Genomic DNA, 18848 nt, shown 5'->3' on the forward strand with positions numbered 1-18848 from the left:
GTAAACCACTACCATACCCTTGTGAAATATTCCAACTCTTGCATTTCAACGAAAGAAATTCAAAATGAAGCTTGAAGAATCATAAAAATATAGCTTTGACATTGTCAATCGCAATCAAACACAAGTCAAATATTACATAATTTAAATGTGATAAAAACAAATTCAAAATGAACTTTGAAAAATCAAGAAAATGTAACTGTGACAAGGTAAACCACAACCAAACACTACTGAAATATTCCAACTCTTGCATTTCAACGAAAGAAATTCAAAATGAACTTTGAAAAATCAAGAAAATGTAACTGTGACAAGGTAAACCACAACCAAACACTACTGAAATATTCCAACTCTTGCATTTCAACGAAAGAAATTCAAAATGAACTTTGAAAAATCAAGAAAATGTAACTGTGACAAGGTAAACCACAACCAAACACTACTGAAATATTCCAACTCTTGCATTTCAACGAAAGAAATTCAAAATGAACTTTGAAAAATCAAGAAAATGTAACTGTGACAAGGTAAACCACAACCAAACACTACTGAAATATTCCAACTCTTGCATTTCAACGAAAGAAATTCAAAATGAACTTTGAAAAATCAAGAAAATGTAACTGTGACAAGGTAAACCACAACCAAACACTACTGAAATATTCCAACTCTTGCATTTCAACGAAAGAAATTCAAAATGAACTTTGAAAAATCAAGAAAATGTAACTGTGACAAGGTAAACCACAACCAAACACTACTGAAATATTCCAACTCTTGCATTTCAACGAAAGAAATTCAAAATGAACTTTGAAAAATCAAGAAAATGTAACTGTGACAAGGTAAACCACAACCAAACACTACTGAAATATTCCAACTCTTGCATTTCAACGAAAGAAATTCAAAATGAACTTTGAAAAATCAAGAAAATGTAACTGTGACAAGGTAAACCACAACCAAACACTACTGAAATATTCCAACTCTTGCATTTCAACGAAAGAAATTCAAAATGAACTTTGAAAAATCAAGAAAATGTAACTGTGACAAGGTAAACCACAACCAAACACTACTGAAATATTCCAACTCTTGCATTTCAACGAAAGAAATTCAAAATGAACTTTGAAAAATCAAGAAAATGTAACTGTGACAAGGTAAACCACAACCAAACACTACTGAAATATTCCAACTCTTGCATTTCAACGAAAGAAATTCAAAATGAACTTTGAAAAATCAAGAAAATGTAACTGTGACAAGGTAAACCACAACCAAACACTACTGAAATATTCCAACTCTTGCATTTCAACGAAAGAAATTCAAAATGAACTTTGAAAAATCAAGAAAATGTAACTGTGACATGGTAAACCACACGCTTACACCTTTGTAACAGTAAAAATAAGTATTCTCATCAATAAATGTTCGAAATGAGCTTTTAAAAAACAATAGAATGTAGCTTCGTCAAGTTAAAACACAAGCGAACGAAACACAAAAAGACCAACTCTTTCACCTCAACGAAATACATTCAAAATAAGCATTGACCAATCTAGAAAATTTAACTCTGACAGGGTTAACCATCACCAAACACTACTGAAATATTCCAACTCTTGCATTTCAATGAAAGAAATTCAAAAATGAACTTTTAAAAATCAAGAAAATATAACTGTGACAAGGTAAACCACAACCGAACACTACTGAAATATTCCAACTCTTGCATTTCAACTACATAAATTCAAAATGAAATTTTAAAAATCAAGAAAATGTATCTGTGACAAGGTAAACCACAACCAAACACTACTAAATAGTCCAACTCTTGAATTTCAACGAAAAAAATTCAAAATCAACTTTGAAAAATCAAGAAAATGTAACCGTGACAAGGTAAACCACAACCAAACACTACTGAAATATTCCAACTCTTGCATTTCAACGAAAAAAAATTCAAAATGAACTTTGAAAAATCAAGAGAAAGTAACAGTGACACGGTAAACCACAACCAACCAATGCTTAAATATTCCAACTCTTTCATTTCTAGGAAAGAAAAACAAGAGGAAATTAGAAAAATCAAGAGTATGAAACAGTGACACTGTAAACCACAACAAGCCACTACTGAAATATTCCAACTCTTTCATTTCAAATAAATAAAAAAAAAATTAACTTTTGAAAAATATTTAATATTAAACTTTTAAAATTAAAACAACAACAAAAAAATTCTTAGATATTCAAACTCTTGCATTTCAATTAAAGAAATACAAAATGAACTTTGAAAAATCAATAGAATGTAACAGTAACAAGGTAAACCATAACCATACACTACTGAAATATTCAAACTCTTGCATTTCAATGAAAGAAATTCAAAATGAACTTTGAAGAAATGTAACTGTAAGACACTGAAGTATTCCAACTCTTGCATTTCAGCGAAAGAAATTCAAAATTAAATTTTAAAAATAAAGATACTGTATCAGGTCAAATGAAACACTCAACATAAATAAACTTTAATATAAAGCCTATTTATAAAAATCTAAATTAATTATTTTATATATTTTAATTATAAAGAATCTTTTAACTTGAAAATGTTAACCACCACCACACAAGACTTAAATGTTCCAAATCTTGCATTTCAGCGAAAGAAATTCAAAATGAACTTTTAAAAATCAAGAAAATGTAACTGTGACAAGGTAAACCACAACAAAACACTACTGAAATATTCCAACTCTTGCATTTCAGCGAAAGAAATTCAAAATGAACTTTGAAAAATCAAGAAAATGTAACTGTGACAATGTAAAACACAAACAAACACTACATAAATTCAAAATGAACTTTGAAAAATCAAGAAAATATAACTGTGACAAGGTAAACCAAAACCAAACACTACTGAACTATTCCAACTATTGCATTTCAGAGATAGAAATTCAAACTGAACTTTGAAAAATCAAGAAAATGTAAATGAGACATGTTAAACCACAACCAAACTCTATTGAAATATGCCAACTCTTGAATTTCAACGAAAGAAATTCAAAATAAACTTTGAAAAATCAATAAAATTAAAATGGGACAAGGTAAACCAAAACCAAACACTTCTGAACTATTCCAACTCTTGCATTTCAGCGAAAGAAATTAAAAATGAACTTTTAAAAAATCAAGAAAATGTAACTGTGACAAGTTAAACCAAAACCAAACACTTCTTAAATATTACTACACTTCCATTTAAAAGAAATAAATTCAATTTGAAATTTTAAAAATCAAGAAAATGTAACTGTGACAAGGTAAACCACAACCAAACACTAATGAAATATTCCAACTCTTGCATTTCAACGAAAGAAATTTCAAAATGAACTTTGAAAAAACAAGAAAATGTAATTGTGACAAGGTAAACCCCAACCAAACACTACTGAAATATTCCAACTCTTGCATTTCAACGAAAGAAATTCAAAATGAACTTTGAAAAATCAAGAATATGTAACTGTGACAAGGTAAAACATAACCAAACACACATGAAATATTCAAAATCTTTAATTTCAACGAAAGAAATAAAAAATAAAAATTTAATAATCAAGAAAATTTATGAGGAACAGTTTAAACCACTCCCGAATACTAATGAAGGAGTCCATCTCTTGCTTTCAGATGATGGAAGTTCAAAATATGCATTGAATAATCATGAAGATGTCAAAGTGATAATGGCATCCGTGACCGTACGAAACAGGCCACTTCACTGTATGGATGTACATTATATGAAAATCAAAATGAACATTGAAAAATCAAGAAAATGTAACTGTGACAAGGTAAACCACAACCAAACACTACTGAAATATTCCAACTCTTGCATTTCAATGAAAGAAATTCAAAATGAACTTTGAAAAATCAAGAAAAGGTAACTGTGACAAGGTAAACCACCATCAAACACTACTGAAATATTCCAACTCTTGCATTTCAACGAAAGAAATTCAAAATGAACTTTGAAAAATCAAGAAAATGTAACTGTGACAAGGTAAACCACAACCAAACACTACTGAAATATTCCAACTCTTGCATTTCAACGAAAGAAATTCAAAATGAACTTTGAAAAATCAAGAAAATGTAACTGTGACAAGGTAAACCACAACCAAACGCTACTGAAATATTCAAACTCTTGCACTTCATCGAAAGAAATTAAAAATGTACTTCGAAAAATCAAGACAATGTAACTGTGACAAATTAAAACGCAAACAAACACTACTGAAATATTCCAACTCTTACACTTCAAATAAAGTAATTCAAAATGAAATTTGAAAAATCAAGAAAATGTAACTGTGACAAGGTAAACCACAACCAAACAATACTGAACTATTCCAACTCGTGCATTTCAGCGAAAGAAATTCAAAATGAACTTTGAAAAATAAAGAAAATGTAACTGTGACAAGGTAAACCACAACCAAACACTACTGAAATATTCCAACTCTTGCATTTCAACGAAAGAAATTAAAAATGAACTTTGAAAAATAAAGAAAATGTAATTGTGACAAGGTAAACCACAACCAAACACTACTGAAATATTCCAACTCTTGCATTTCAACGAAAGAAATTCAAAATGAACTTTGAAGAATCAAGAAAATGTAACTGTGACAAGGTAAACCACAACCAAACACTACTGAAATATTACAACTCTTGCATTTTAAAGAAAGAAATTCAAAATGAACTTTGAAAAATCATGAAAATGTAACTGTGACAAGGTAAAACTGAGTCTCTCAATCCCCGTAAATCTCTTTTAAAAGATGCAAAAACTACTTATTTAACATAAAAAATTTCGTTTTTAATGACCACCAAGTAAAGAAAAAACACACGGAATCAGTCAACTGAGTCTCTCAATCCCCTTAAAGATCTTTTAAAATATAAAAAAACTACTTATTTAACACAAAAATTTCGTTTTTAATGACCACCAAGTAAAGAAAAACCACACGGAATCAGGCAACTGAGTCTCTCAATCCCCGTAAAGCTCTTTTAAAATATAAAAAAACAACTTATTTAACACAAAAATTTAGTTTTTAATTACCACCAAGTAAAGGAAAACCACACGGAATCCGGCAACTGAGTCTCTCAATCCCCGTAAAGCTCTTTTAAAAGATACAAAAACTACTTATTTAACAAAAAAATTTCGTTTTTAATTACCACCAATGAAATAAAAAACACACGGAATCCGGTAACTGAGTCTCTCAATCCCATTAAATCTCTTTTAAAAGATGAAACCACGACTTATTTAACCAAATTTTTTAGTTTTTAATGACTTCTAAGTAAAGAAAGTCAATACAGACTTATGCACCTGAGTCTCTCAAACCATGTAAAGCTCTTTTAAAAGATACAAAAACTAATTATTTAACACATAAAAAAAATACTTATTTAACACTAAAATTTCGTTTTTTAATGTCCATCAAGTAAAGATGAATCACCCGAAATCCGGCAACTGAGTCTCTCAATCCCCGTAAAGCTCTTTTAAAAGATACAAAAACTAATTATTTAACATAAAAATTTCGTTTTTAATGACCACCAAGTAAAGTAAAACAAAAATGAATTATGAAACAGAGTCTCTCAATCCCATTAAACGTCATTTAAAATATAAAAAAACTACTTATTTAACAAAAAAATTTCGTTTTTAATGACCATCAAGTAAAGAAAAACCACACGGAATCCGGCAACTGAGTCTCTCAATCCCTGTAAAGCTATTTTAAAATATAAAAAAACTAATTATTGAACACAAAAAATTTCGTTTTTAATTACTACAAAGTGAAGAAAAACCACACGGATTCAGTCAACTGAGTCTCTCAAACCCCTTAAAGCTATTTTAAAAGATACAAAAACTACTTATTTAACACAAAAATTTCGTTTTTAATGACCATCAAGTAAAGAAAAATCACACGGAATTAGGCAACTGAGTCTCTCAAACCCTGTAAAGCTCTTTTAAAAGATACAACAAATGACCACCAAGTAAAGAAAAATCACACGTAATCAGTAAACAGATTCAGTAAATCACAGTAAATTTATATTAAAATATAAAAGAACTACTGATATAATACAAAAATTTCGTTTTTAATGATTACCATGGAAAGGAAAAACCCATTGAGTAATGCGACAGAGTCTCTCACTCCCCGTAAAGCTCTTTTAAAAGATAGAAAAACTACTTATTTAACACACAAATTTCGTTTTTAATGACCGTCAAGTAAAGAAAAATCACACGGAATTAGGCGACTGAGTCTCTCAATCCCTGTAAAGCTCTTTTAAATGATACAAAAACTACTTATTTAACACAAAAATTTAGTTTTTAACGACCACCAAGTAAAGGAAAACATCAAGGAATTAGGCAACTGAGTCTCTCAAACCCCTTAAAGCTCTTTTAAAAGATAAAAAAACTACTTATTTAACACAAAAAATTCGTTTTTAATGATAATCAAGTAAATAAAAAACACACGGAATTAGGCAACTGAGTCTATCAAACCTCTTAAAGCTCTTTTAAAATATATAAAAACTACTTATTTAACACAATATTTTCGTTTTTAATGACCATCAAGTAAAGAAAAATCACACTGAATTAGGCAACTGAGTCTCTCAAACCTCTTAAAGATCTTTTAAAAGATATAAAAACTACATATTTTAACACAAAAAAAAAGCAAGCACATAGCACTGGAATTCCTATACACGCAAGCAAATAACTGAGTTATTTTTACGTCACAATGTTTCAACTTAAAATCTGTCAAATTATAGCATCCCATTTCTAATACTTTAATTACCTGTTACGCTTTCTTAACCATCGGAAGTTTAACCAACGTAAATTAAGTTATAGACAATACTGGTTTAATCTCTTGGCAAAGAGTGTAATGACATGTTTACCTACCAGAAAAACCGGTTTGGTACGGGGGCCTACGCAAAATGGTACCTTGGTATATACTGAGACCTTGATCTCTTTTATGGAACCTTTTCACTCAGGTGTTGGAAACAGCGCTATTAATACTGCAAGCAGTACTTTATCGGCAATTTTACATAGCCTTCAGTTGGGTAGTAATCAAATAACAAGAAGTTTATGAGTGGTGTCTTTAATAGAAGGCCTGGTCTTCCCAAGCTTTCTAGTATCTGGGATGTAAAACACATATTCGATATCTTTACATTACCAGCTTCGTATATCGAAATTCTTCAACCAAAGACACAAACACAAAAATTAGCAGTTTTATTGATTTTATCGGCTTGTGAAAGAGTTTAGTTTTCTGGCTAATTCGTCAATTAACAATATGATAAACAATGACGATGGAAGTTTTAGCTTGTCAAATCCATGTGTTGTTAAAAACAACGAAACGTGAAACCATAAATTAATCGTTAACATCGGCCTTTTGAAGAGTCTTCCCTGTGTCTACTGATGCACCTAGCTAGTTATATTAGAATGACATCATACCTGAATAGAGACGACACATTTTTTCTTGCATACCGTAAGCCTCATACTGCTGCGTCCAAGTCATCCTTTTCTAGAAGAATCAAAGAAGTGCTATTTCTTGCAGGAATAGATCTCAGTGTTGCGCTCATAGATCTCAGAATGGTGCTCATAGCACCAGGTCTGGCTCAACGTCCCACCTCAAAGCAAGTTTAGTTGGTGTGGATCAAATTGTAAGATAAGTAGGCTGGCCAAATGCGAAAAAGTTAGTAAGGTTCTACTATAAACCAATTGAAAGTGGACAACAGGTATTTGTTTTTGAAATTACTCATTTTATTTTGTTATATTTGAAATATCTTACTATAAATTAATTTTGTACAGTAGTCTTTTTTTACGTAGGCTATTATTGATAATTCGCGCTGGTTTAGCTCCTAATGAACTTTAAAATCTCAGTTTAACTCGAAGCGCAGCTAAGTCGCTCCTTTTGTATTAGAATTGAGAAATTAAACGAGAACTTACCAAGTTTGAGGTTTGATTGTAATTCTACTCCAAAGAAGGAGCGCCAGCGTAGCTGAAAGTTCAACTGTCCTCCCAATTTCCCTTCCCGTTGAACTCTCAGCGTTTCATCAAGAGCTTAACCACCGCATATTATAATGACTTTAAAATACTGGTGTTGTTTTGGTGAATCGAGGCGATTGCACAGGTCTATCTCAGTTGAACTCTCAGCTACGCTGGCGCTACTTTTTTGGAGTAGAATTACAACCAAACTTCAAACTTGGTATGTTTTCGTATAATTTATCAACTATCCCACATTCCTTCTGTTAATTCATTAATTATGCCATATCTCATATTATTAATAGACTAAAGTATAGCATAAAATAAGGTTTTCGTGTTATAAGAAAAGAAACATTTTCATCAATAGGTTCCACTTGTTTATAGGTGTATAAACCTCTGATAACACCTAAGGCATTGATACAATCCATTGTGACATCGAACAAAAAAAAATGAGAAAAAGCAAAATAAAATAGACATGAAGAGAGAGAGAGAAAGAGAGAGAGAGAGAGAGAGAGAGAGAGAGAGAGAGAGAGAGAGAGAGAGAGAGAGAGAGAGAGAGAGAGAGAGAGAGAGATGTAGTTTTGAGTTTTTTTTTGTTCGAATGAGCTTCGTTTAGACAATTCTATGATTGATCCATAGTTCTACGACTGACCAAAAATTCTACGAGCGATCCATCCATAATTCTTCAATACGATCATCGCTCAGAAAATAAGGACAATTTAGTAGGACCCTCCTTCTCGAGAAAAATATACCAATTCGTACTTTGTAGATTCAAGCGTAGGGTTATTAGACACATTAGCTTTTAATGTTAAATCTTCATCAAGATCACAACTTTTTTTTGATGGGGGAGGGGGGGGCTATTACAATTTTTGTTATGCATAACAATTTTTATTATGCTCGTAGCTTTTGATTAGCAAGTTTAAAATTCATGACTTTTGTATATTAAGAATTAGGTTATAAGTGCATTCAGTGCATTCAGACTATCAAAATTTCGTCTTTTATCCACCCTCAACTCCTGTTCTTAATATACAAGTTCAAAATTCATGTAACTGTGCTACGAGCTGATAATCATTCATTAAAAAAACGTATCCCTTAGAATATTTCCTGGGCGGGGAGGGGGACTATTGATTTTCAAAGGAAGTATTTTGAAGAGCTCTTTTTTTCAGTGGAAATACCCATCCCGACCATCCGCCTTCTGAGCAGGTAAGCATATCAATGTTTAAATAATTTCTTAGACCACACTGCTTTCTCATTTACAGAATTTGAGAGAGAAAAAATAAGTATAATTCAAATAAGACAGTGGAACAAAACAAGAAAGAAAAACAACAACAAACCTTAACAAATAACCAACAACAAACGTCTGAAAGCCTTTATTAACGAGGGAAAAAAAAGGTTAAAGTTGAATTAAATTAAACACAACATATAAAGAAAAAGACAGAAAAATATAAATAAAAAACAAATAAATCAAAATCACTTCTTAATAACCAAAAAAATTCTGCAATTACTGTAAATAGTCTGAATAAGCACCCATAAATGGCAAAAGATTGTCTTTCTTTTTCACCAGACTGTCTCTTGTATTATTTCAGTTTGGCAATGAGGTCTAGCAAAAATTAAATACTGTATTTATTTGAAAGACCTTGAGTTCATGTAAATTGTTTAAAATAAATACAGTATTTCATTGCCAAACTGAAATTATACAAGATACAATCTGATGAAAAAGAAAGACAACCTTCTGTCTTTTTCGTCTACTTATTCAGACTTATTCGTCTACTTATACAGTGATTGCAACATTTTGGAGGTTATTAAGATGTGAGTTTTGTTTATTCGTCTTTTTTTTGTTTTGTCTTTTTCTTTATATGTAGAGTTTAATTTGATTCAACTTCGAATTTTTTCCCGTTGATAAAGGCTCCCACACATGGAGTCGAAATATTCCGATTTTTATTATTAAAAGTTCGTCGTTGTTTTTTGTTGTTGTTTTGTTCCACTGTTTCATTTAAATTGTGCCCGTTTTTTCTCTCTTAAATTTTGCATATAAATTTATGTTACATTTAAAACATTTCGGCTAAAAGAGGGAATCCGTCACCCCATGCCTTCGATACTGCAGGCTCAGGTAAAAGCATTCCTCAGAATGAAGGGAGGCTAGAAATGTAAGTATCACAATCCCTTTTCATATTTATGTGAAGGGTATCCCACTTGAATTTTAGAAAATTGGCCTAGATTTGAATGGTGCTTGGTGTGAAGATGTGCACCCCTTTACATAGATTTTTGTGGCCTCAAATATATATATATATATATATATATATATATATATATATATATATATATATATATATATATATTTAGAAAATGTTAATGTGGCTTTGGAAAGGGTGAGTATTTTATTACTATTTATGTAAATTTAAAAAAATGCGTTCGATACCGTTGTTTTCAGTATTTTATTAGAAAGCCTAGATTAAGATAATTGGGTTTAAAAGGGAGGTGTTTGGATTGGTTTAGTTCGTATTTAAATGGTAGGTCAGTGAGGGTTAATCTAGGAGAGAAGTTTTCTAGGCTTTTTCTTGTTTCATGTGGAGTGCCTCAGGTTTCCGTATTAGGACCCCTGTTGTATTTAGTGTATGCCGACATTATATGATTTTATATTCCTGGTGCGTCTATGACATCTTTCGAAGATGATGCAGCTTTTGGTGTGGCAGCAAAGATTCTTGAAGGATTGGTCCAGAAATCAAACAGAGCTCTGCAAGAGTTGAGTGAGTTTGTAGGCACTAGCTTACTTAGCATTAACGCGGCAAAGAGTTACTATATTCAGTTTAATCGGACTGGTGTATCTCCATGTCTTCCCAGTGAAATAGGAATAAATAGTTCTATATTAAAGTGGGTTGAGGAAGTGCAGTACCTAGGATTCATTCTCGATCAGAACCTCAGCTGGAGAAGACACGCTGATGTGGTTGCGTGTAAGGTAGCGCGTGGCCATGTGATTTTAAGATATTTTCAACATTTTAACTTCTCATATTTTAGTTCTTTTATATAATTCTTTAATTGCGCCGTACATAAATTATGGATTTATGATTCGGGCGAGTAAGTTTATGTGTAATTTTAAACGAGTGCAGATTCAGCAAAATAAAGCAGTGAGCTTGATTAGTAATCATGATACCGGAGTTTTAAGTGCAGAGTCGATTTTTAGGGAACTTAGGATTTTGAATGTAGGTCAGATTAGAGATTTTCATATTAATATTTTTGTGTTTTAGAGTTAGATTGGTTCCGCGCCTGATGTTTTTAATAATTTTTTTCGTTTAGATTCATTTTATCACGGATATGCTATGAGAAATGCTGAATATATATATATATATATATATATATATATATATATATATATATATATATATATATATATATATATATATATATATATATATATATATATATATATATATATATATATATATATATATATATATATATATATATATATATATATATATATATATATATATATATATATATATATATATATATATATATATATATATATATATATATATATATATATATATATATATATATATATATATATATATATATATATATATATATATATATATATATATATATATATATATAATATATATATATATATATATATATATATATATATATATATATATATATATATATATATATATATATATATATAATACTACTATACATTTATTTTGTGTGAACTGCTACTACCCTTGGGTACGAATATCCCATCGTGCAGCAAGCCGGTCTCTGAAATCGTAAGTCTAAACAGATAACTTTTTTGGCTTACTTTGGCACAACTTCGTATTTTGTTGATAAATGCTCAAACTCTCTGTTACGTTACATATTTGCCATTAAAATCATTTCCCTTTTTATGGATGTGTTTCTCAGTTTATGGAACATTACCACGAACTTTTTGATAGGTAGTTTAATTTTGCTCTACCCTATATATTGGGACAAAAGCGAAGACTTTATTTTCGTGACAACCCGGGTATTTTTTTTCTTATCTTCTTATGATTTTGTTACATAATATTGTCTCCTACTAACGGATATTTTAAAATCACAAAAGTCACAAAAAAATATTTTTCGTCAACCTCTCTGTTAAGGCCATAAAAAGGAAGAAAAAAAAAGCAACATACTTTGCTGTTCCACTTCTGAAGCACATAGAGGCTCCTCTATGGTAATAACAAGCCGCATTCCCTTCTTTATCACATTCGTAGTCAGGCAAGAAACGACCTTTGTCACCTTGGGCTTGGTCAAGAAGACAGGGACACATAGGAATCTCATTGGCAAAATATCTCATTTTCGTATCTGTTTCATACCAAGCATTGCATTTTTGCGCTGCCCAGTCTGCACCATAGAAACGCTTCCACTGATCAGCAAAGTACCAACCTATTGGCATTGGTCGGCTCCATAGAATCCTGAAATGATAGAGCAGATTATAGGCCTCTAGGATACATCAATGGTAACTTAAAAAAAAGGGTCTTGGCAGGTATGATGACATTTATATCACTGATGTCACGTGGCTATGTCACTTTGTTAAGAGAAATACCCATTGACTCTCTTATTGAAATTTTATCCTCCTGGCAGTACATGGATTGACATTTTATTATTCTTTCTCTTCCTCTTTTGAAGTTCGGAATTCATTTTGTCAAAGTTTGTTTAACAAATTTTCATCAACCTGATATTTTAGTGTAGATCAAATTTGCGCTAAAACCATATGTTCTTGGGAAAATTGAGATAAAATACAGGAATATTTTCCCAAAGGTAAGATCAATGTATTTGCGGAAGCTCCAAAAATAAAAAAAATACAATTGGCTTTAATTTCGATTTTTAACACTGAAACAATTCCTTTTGAAGGTCACCGGATATTTCAGTTAAAGTTTGAATTTACTTAGATAGAGATCAGCATCCCAAGTAAGCAAATTAAGAAATTGAAGGATGGAGGAAAAAGCAGGACCGTATCCAGGATTTTTGTTTAAGGGGGAAGGGGGGGTTATAAAATATTTTTTTTGGGGTGGGGTTGCGAAAAACTTTTAAAAACGCATCAAAATGTGTTTATATTAACTGTTTTACGTTTTTTACGAGTCAGACTAACATTTGGGGGGGCGGGGGGTCAAACCTCCTAACCCTCTTGGATATGGCCTTGGGAAAAACTAAAGCGAAAAGAACATTTTCTAATTTTAGACTGATGTTAAATGTTCAAATTTTATCAAAATTGAGGTCACCCATAAGAAATTATATACAAGGGAAAGTCCCTTGTTCCAACGGAGGGGGAAGGGGATATCGTATGTCATTTTATTGATTTGGTTTCATTTTAGCATACTAGTGAGCTTCAAGCACAAGTTTTCACGTGAAACTTCATTTTCAATTGTAGATTCGAAATACTTCACAGTTATTTGGGCGTCGCAAAAAAAAAATTTGAAATTTAGCTATTGTTATCCTCTATAGGGATTGTGTCCCTAGCTTGTTGAAAACAGCTCACTTAACTTGCAGTCTCCAAGTTTGTGATTGCATCCCTTTTTCAAGCTTTTATTTTTCAGGGCGTTGCTAACAGACAATGATCACTCTTTACTTATTATTCACTATTATAAAAAGTTTGACTTTATTATTTTAATTTAGTCAGATTATCAAACAACGGTTTGATTCAAACTGTCTGAAAGCTAAACACTTTATAGTTTCGAAAGCAAAATATATTTTGAATCAGAGGACCAAAGAGGAACAAATAGTCTTACGGTGAGATGCCTAGAAGATTTTGGTTTTCTGCGCCTACGAGGGTAATGTGAAGAAATCCAACTTCAAACAGACGAAGGTAATCTCCGCTATCTTTTCCTCGAAAATTTGCAACATCAATTGTATAATCTCCATTATTGTTTATTCCCTGAAATAATGACTTGAAATTAAAAATGCATGAAAAAAACTTGTGTTAAATAGGCTTAATGGTTGTTTTGTATAAATTTTTCGTACACTTTAACTTATATACAGTTTTACTAATATATAGTTTATCTAAAATATGGTTTTTCAACTTATTGACACCTAGCTAAGAAGACTAAAAAAACAAATATTTTCAATCAAGCACACATGGGTCTCAGACCCCCCCCCCCTTAAGAACAATTTTTACGAACAGTCCGAAATTTCGTTAGATTTGGGAAAAATATTTTCTCTGGCCAAAAAAATATTTTCTCGGGACCCTGACGTTCCCAGAGTATTTTTCCAGACTTGCCCCTTCTTCCTTGAAAAAAATTTATGCAGGTGTCCTTTGGTAAGGCAAGACTATGTTTTTGCAATAAGCCTGGTTTTTTATACTTAAGAAGAAGAAGAAGAAGAAGAGAGAGAGAGAGAGAGAGAGAGAGAGAGAGAGAGAGAGAGAGAGAGAGAGAGAGAGAGAGAGAGAGAGAGAGACAGAGAGTTAAAGAGAGGGAAGAGGGAGAGGGAATGAGAAAAATGAAAGGAGACTTAGGAAATAAAAAGTCACTTGCACCTTCAGGAGAAATTTGGTCAATAAAGACTAATTCAGGATTTAACTTTGGTAAGGCCAGAGTAGGTTTTAGCATCAGCCTGGTTTTTTATACTTAAGAAGAAGAAGAAGAGAAGAAGAAGCAGAAGAAGAGAGAGAGAGAGAGAGAGAGAGGAAGAGGGAATGAGAAAATGAAAGGAGACTTAGGAAATATAAAGTCACTTACACCTTCAGGAGAAATTTGGTCAATAAGGACTAATTCAGGATTCAACGTTGTCTCTTTATAACCCCACAATGAAATGGCTACTTTGGCGATTTCGTTCATTGTCAAATTAAACTTGTCCCATCTGATTCGGAGTTTTTCCGGATACAGGTCATGAAAACTCTGATCATGAAACCATACCATCTCTGGAGCTAGTACGGGAGTCTCTGAAAGAAAAGCAAACCTTACATTAGTAATAACAAAATTATATTTTATATTTCCAAAAAGTAATTACAAGAGAGAGAATTGCTTTGTATATTCATCAGTGAATGGATATTTTTTTTCAATATGCAACAATGATTAATTTTATCAAAGTCCCCCCCCCCCCTCTGGAATAGTTGGTTTCTTCAGGAAACAAACTACTTAGTGTAATGACACTTAACAGATTGAGCAATGTGTTAGATACAATTTTAAGAGAAAATAGTCTTGTTTTAGCAAAGGGAGAGGATTTGTTAACCAAATTTTCACGCTCAGATTAGTAATTAAGATGTGTTTGATACATCAGACCTCTTTAGTCCCGAATTTTATTGATCTTGAACATGCTTTTGGTTTGGGTGATAGAAAAGCTTCTGGGAAGGTCGTATTCCAGAGTATTCCACGCAGCATGAGAGGGAGTATTGAATATTGAAAAATATGGACCGGTGGAATGTATAAAAACTAAAATGTAGAGACGATGATCATTGTCTTTTTTGATGTTCGTAGCATTGCGCATTCGTGATTTTTCCCCTCTGGTCTGAACTTCAACTATAACTTTTATTATCTATTTTCAAAATGTCTGCAAGAGGATGTGCAGAGGAAGCACAACATACTTTGGTGATCAGGTTACTGGATCCTTCATCACGACAGAGCCCCAGCACACACGGCATTTAGAGTGGCCGACTATTTTGGCCTCTTGGAGGTGGTCTGGCATCCCTATTCTTCGTTTTAATCAGACCTAACCCACTTATGATCGTTTCTCTTTTCCGAGAACGAATAGAAATAGGCTATAGAAGGAGAGGATTTTTATAATGTGGAGGAGAAAAAACCAGCTTTGTAAAGGACACTGGTCAATATAAAAGTTGAATAATACCAGAAATGCTTCAGAAAGTGGGAAAAACCCTTGGCAAGTGCAATGCATCTCATTAAGTACTTTGAAGACGACTGAGGGTATTCCGTAAAATGGTCAACAAATAATTTTGTTTACAAATATCCTGCCTCGCCCACTAAGTACCGCTAGGAGAAATTATTAGAGAATAGATACACTTTAATTTGAGAAAAAAAAAAAAAAACACATGCCCTTATAAGATTTATTGGTGCGATTTTCGATGCCACACACATGGGCATAGGAAGGGTGGGCTGGGGGGCAGCTGCCCCCCCCTAGACCTTCAAATTTACATTATATATGACTGAAAAAGCAGATGGTTTGGAAAAAGCAGTTGATAAAACTCCATCACACTATCGACTGCCCCCCCTAGACAATATGCTGCCTAATGCTGCCTACGCCCATGGCCACACATCACTATAATTAGTCTCCATGGCATCATATAATATAAAGTCTCCGTGGCATCACTATAATTATCGTAGACATAATGTTAACTTTCCTGTTTTTAATGCAATGATAGTGCTATCTGTGTAACCAAAACTCTTGAATTAGTGCATTCAACTAGAGCTAGCCTCAAAATATACTTAAACCCTAAATAATTTCTACGCTAGCAGAGGTACGTGGATATACCTAAGTATGAAATCAGTACACACGTCAGGCCTGATTCACATGTCACCCTCACTCATTCTTAAGGCTGATTCCTTAAGACTTGTACAGCCTGCATCTTTGACACTGACCAATGGTCTGCCATTTTTTTACAGTTAATAAAATACTTTTTCTCACAGAAAGATTGGCGACTTATTATATTGAATCTATAGCTTGGGTTTACTTACTTTAATTAATATTGCTATTTTTGGACAAATTATCAAAAGCTAACAGGAAGACTGATGACTTACCAACATAAAACCTTCCTTTCCACGCATATTGGCCACCGTCAATGGAGATTGCGAGATCAATATATCCAGCGGCATATACTCGGGGCATAACACAAACGGCTCGATTGGGGCCGACATATCTCCCAACAACTTCTTGAGTATCAAACCGACACATGATTCTTTTATCTGGTGTGAAGCAAGGACCAGTGACGTTTACCAAAATACCACCCATCATGTTTGCACTTTCTGGAGCAAATATCAAAGGCGCTGACTTGTATACAGCTACAAAATCGGAAGTATCTCATGTTTAACACAAATACTTAACTGCAATAACTAAGTGAGTTACTTGGATTTATAATATCAAAAGATTAAATTTTCAAAAATTCAAAGTAAGAGATACCGTTTATGGGCCACAGAGGTGAAAATTTTTTCTTTATACTTGACTTAAAATATAGAAAACATAAATAAAGTATTTGTTAGTGAAACCGTCTGCATTTTGATTGCAACAAATAACGAACCGTTATCATAATAAACTCCAATAAAAGAAAACAAAACATTTAAAAAGAAAACATTTGTTAGATAGACCAGATCAATTAAGATACAAGAAATGATGCCAGGGGACCAGTATCACAGATATAGCCTGCGTCATCGCGTCAAGTAACTAGATGCAAGATCTAGAAGTAACGTCACAAATTTCAGAGATTGTGATTTATTGCAGATGATTCTCCTTTTATAATTCACATTTTCAAGAGGTTAACCTAATATAGTCTTACTTCAACATACTAGTCGGTCGAATTTCAACAGAAGTTGAATAATAGGATTCGAGCCTCTGGAATTCCAAATCGAAATTGTTGGTAAAATACTTGGTTTTGTTTAATGTTCCCAGGTACCAACTAGATAATTATAAAAATATTTATTATGGGTCCTTCCTAATTTGATGTGGCATCCCTCAGGGCACTCTTTTGGGACCAGTTTGTTTTTTAATGATCAAAATACATTAGCAATGAGCTCCCTTAGGGGTGAAAATTCGCAGATAACTTATCTCTTATCGGATTGAAATATTACAAAGTCAAAACGACTGCCTGAGAATGTGAATTCTAAAATCAGTGGCTGAGTAAACTAGTTAGTTGGTTATAAAAGAATATCCTACAAATTATGATATTCTCAGTATTATTATTTTTAGCTCTGCCCCTGCCTTCTTTCATTCAACCCTACCTGAGATGACAATGACTATTTTAGAGCTCCTTGTGGTGACTAGTTGGAATACGCTTATCCCATGCACCATTCTGGGCGTTCAAATGACCATTTGGTTAAAATTGAATCTAGCATGAAGTCTGCTTCAAGACCTAATTTATGAAGATGGTAAGATCTTCTAGAAAGGCCCAGTAAACTGATTCAAAAGGTAGAAGGATTAATCTTTGTTTTGAGTTCACAAAGACAAGTTAGTTGTGTCACAAAACATCCACTTTCGCACAACGGGGACCAAAATACAAGGAAAAGCAAATTTTAAGAAAGCCAATTGTTTTTTCTTGGTCTTAGACCTGAGACAGGAAGTATTAAGCCCACCCCTCATCTTGAAAATGGCTCTACATTTTATAAATTAAGCGAAACAATAAAACGTGAATGTCACAATGAGTTCTATATTTGTTCATTAACTGTCATATGATGATGACATTAGTGCTGCAATGATTAGAAATGTTTTTTTTCTTATATATTGTCCTTAGAATAAGTAAGAAATCAGCTTAAGTAAGAAATCAGTTTCAAATGGCGATTTTTCCTCACTTGACAAATTTTTATAAAAGAATATTTTTAAGTATTCTGTTACTAGGGATTAGGATTCATTTTTTAATAGGCTACCCCTCAAAGGGCAACCATGAATGCATCACTCACAGGAAAAAGCGTTTGGCTTTCTTGGTTGGAATAGAAGAGAACGAACCGCAAGGAAGCGAACAGCAGAGTCACTCAAACATAGCATCATACCCAGAGAAGAAACTTTTCAAAATATAATGTGTGTTATATAATCTTGTTAAAAGATACATGTCCTTCATCATGGGCATGAAGTTGCCGTTTCTATAAAAAAATTGTATTTTATTTTGATTATTATGTTTTGTTTCTTACAAAAACCACATAGATACTAATTTCCTTTCAAGTGCCCAACTAACGGTGACATAAAAAAGAAAAAAAAGAATCACCTGCCTTCGCCCCATGTGAAAAAGAGATTTTTCTTGTTGCTGAAG

At 32.4% G+C, this 18848-nt stretch overlaps 1 protein-coding gene across 2 annotated transcripts in view; it reads right to left on the bottom strand.

Annotated features, from left to right (window-relative positions):
- mesh (sushi domain containing 2 mesh) overlaps positions 1-18848 on the bottom strand; it is a 94459-nt gene that overhangs the window by 45292 nt on the left and 30319 nt on the right. For both annotated transcript variants that reach the window (XM_089099462.1, XM_089099461.1), the window contains exons 6-9: positions 16633-16893; positions 14620-14822; positions 13672-13817; positions 12076-12357 (exon numbers count right to left, since the gene is read on the bottom strand). In XM_089099462.1, coding sequence (XP_088955588.1) covers positions 12076-12357; positions 13672-13817; positions 14620-14822; positions 16633-16893 — 892 coding nt within the window. The remainder of the gene's footprint in view (positions 1-12075; positions 12358-13671; positions 13818-14619; positions 14823-16632; positions 16894-18848) is intronic.

Source organism: Artemia sp. Qi Xiang Cuo, chromosome 13 (assembly GCF_049724085.1).
Source record: "Artemia sp. Qi Xiang Cuo chromosome 13, ASM4972408v1, whole genome shotgun sequence".
Lineage (NCBI taxonomy): Eukaryota > Metazoa > Arthropoda > Branchiopoda > Anostraca > Artemiidae > Artemia > Artemia sp. Qi Xiang Cuo.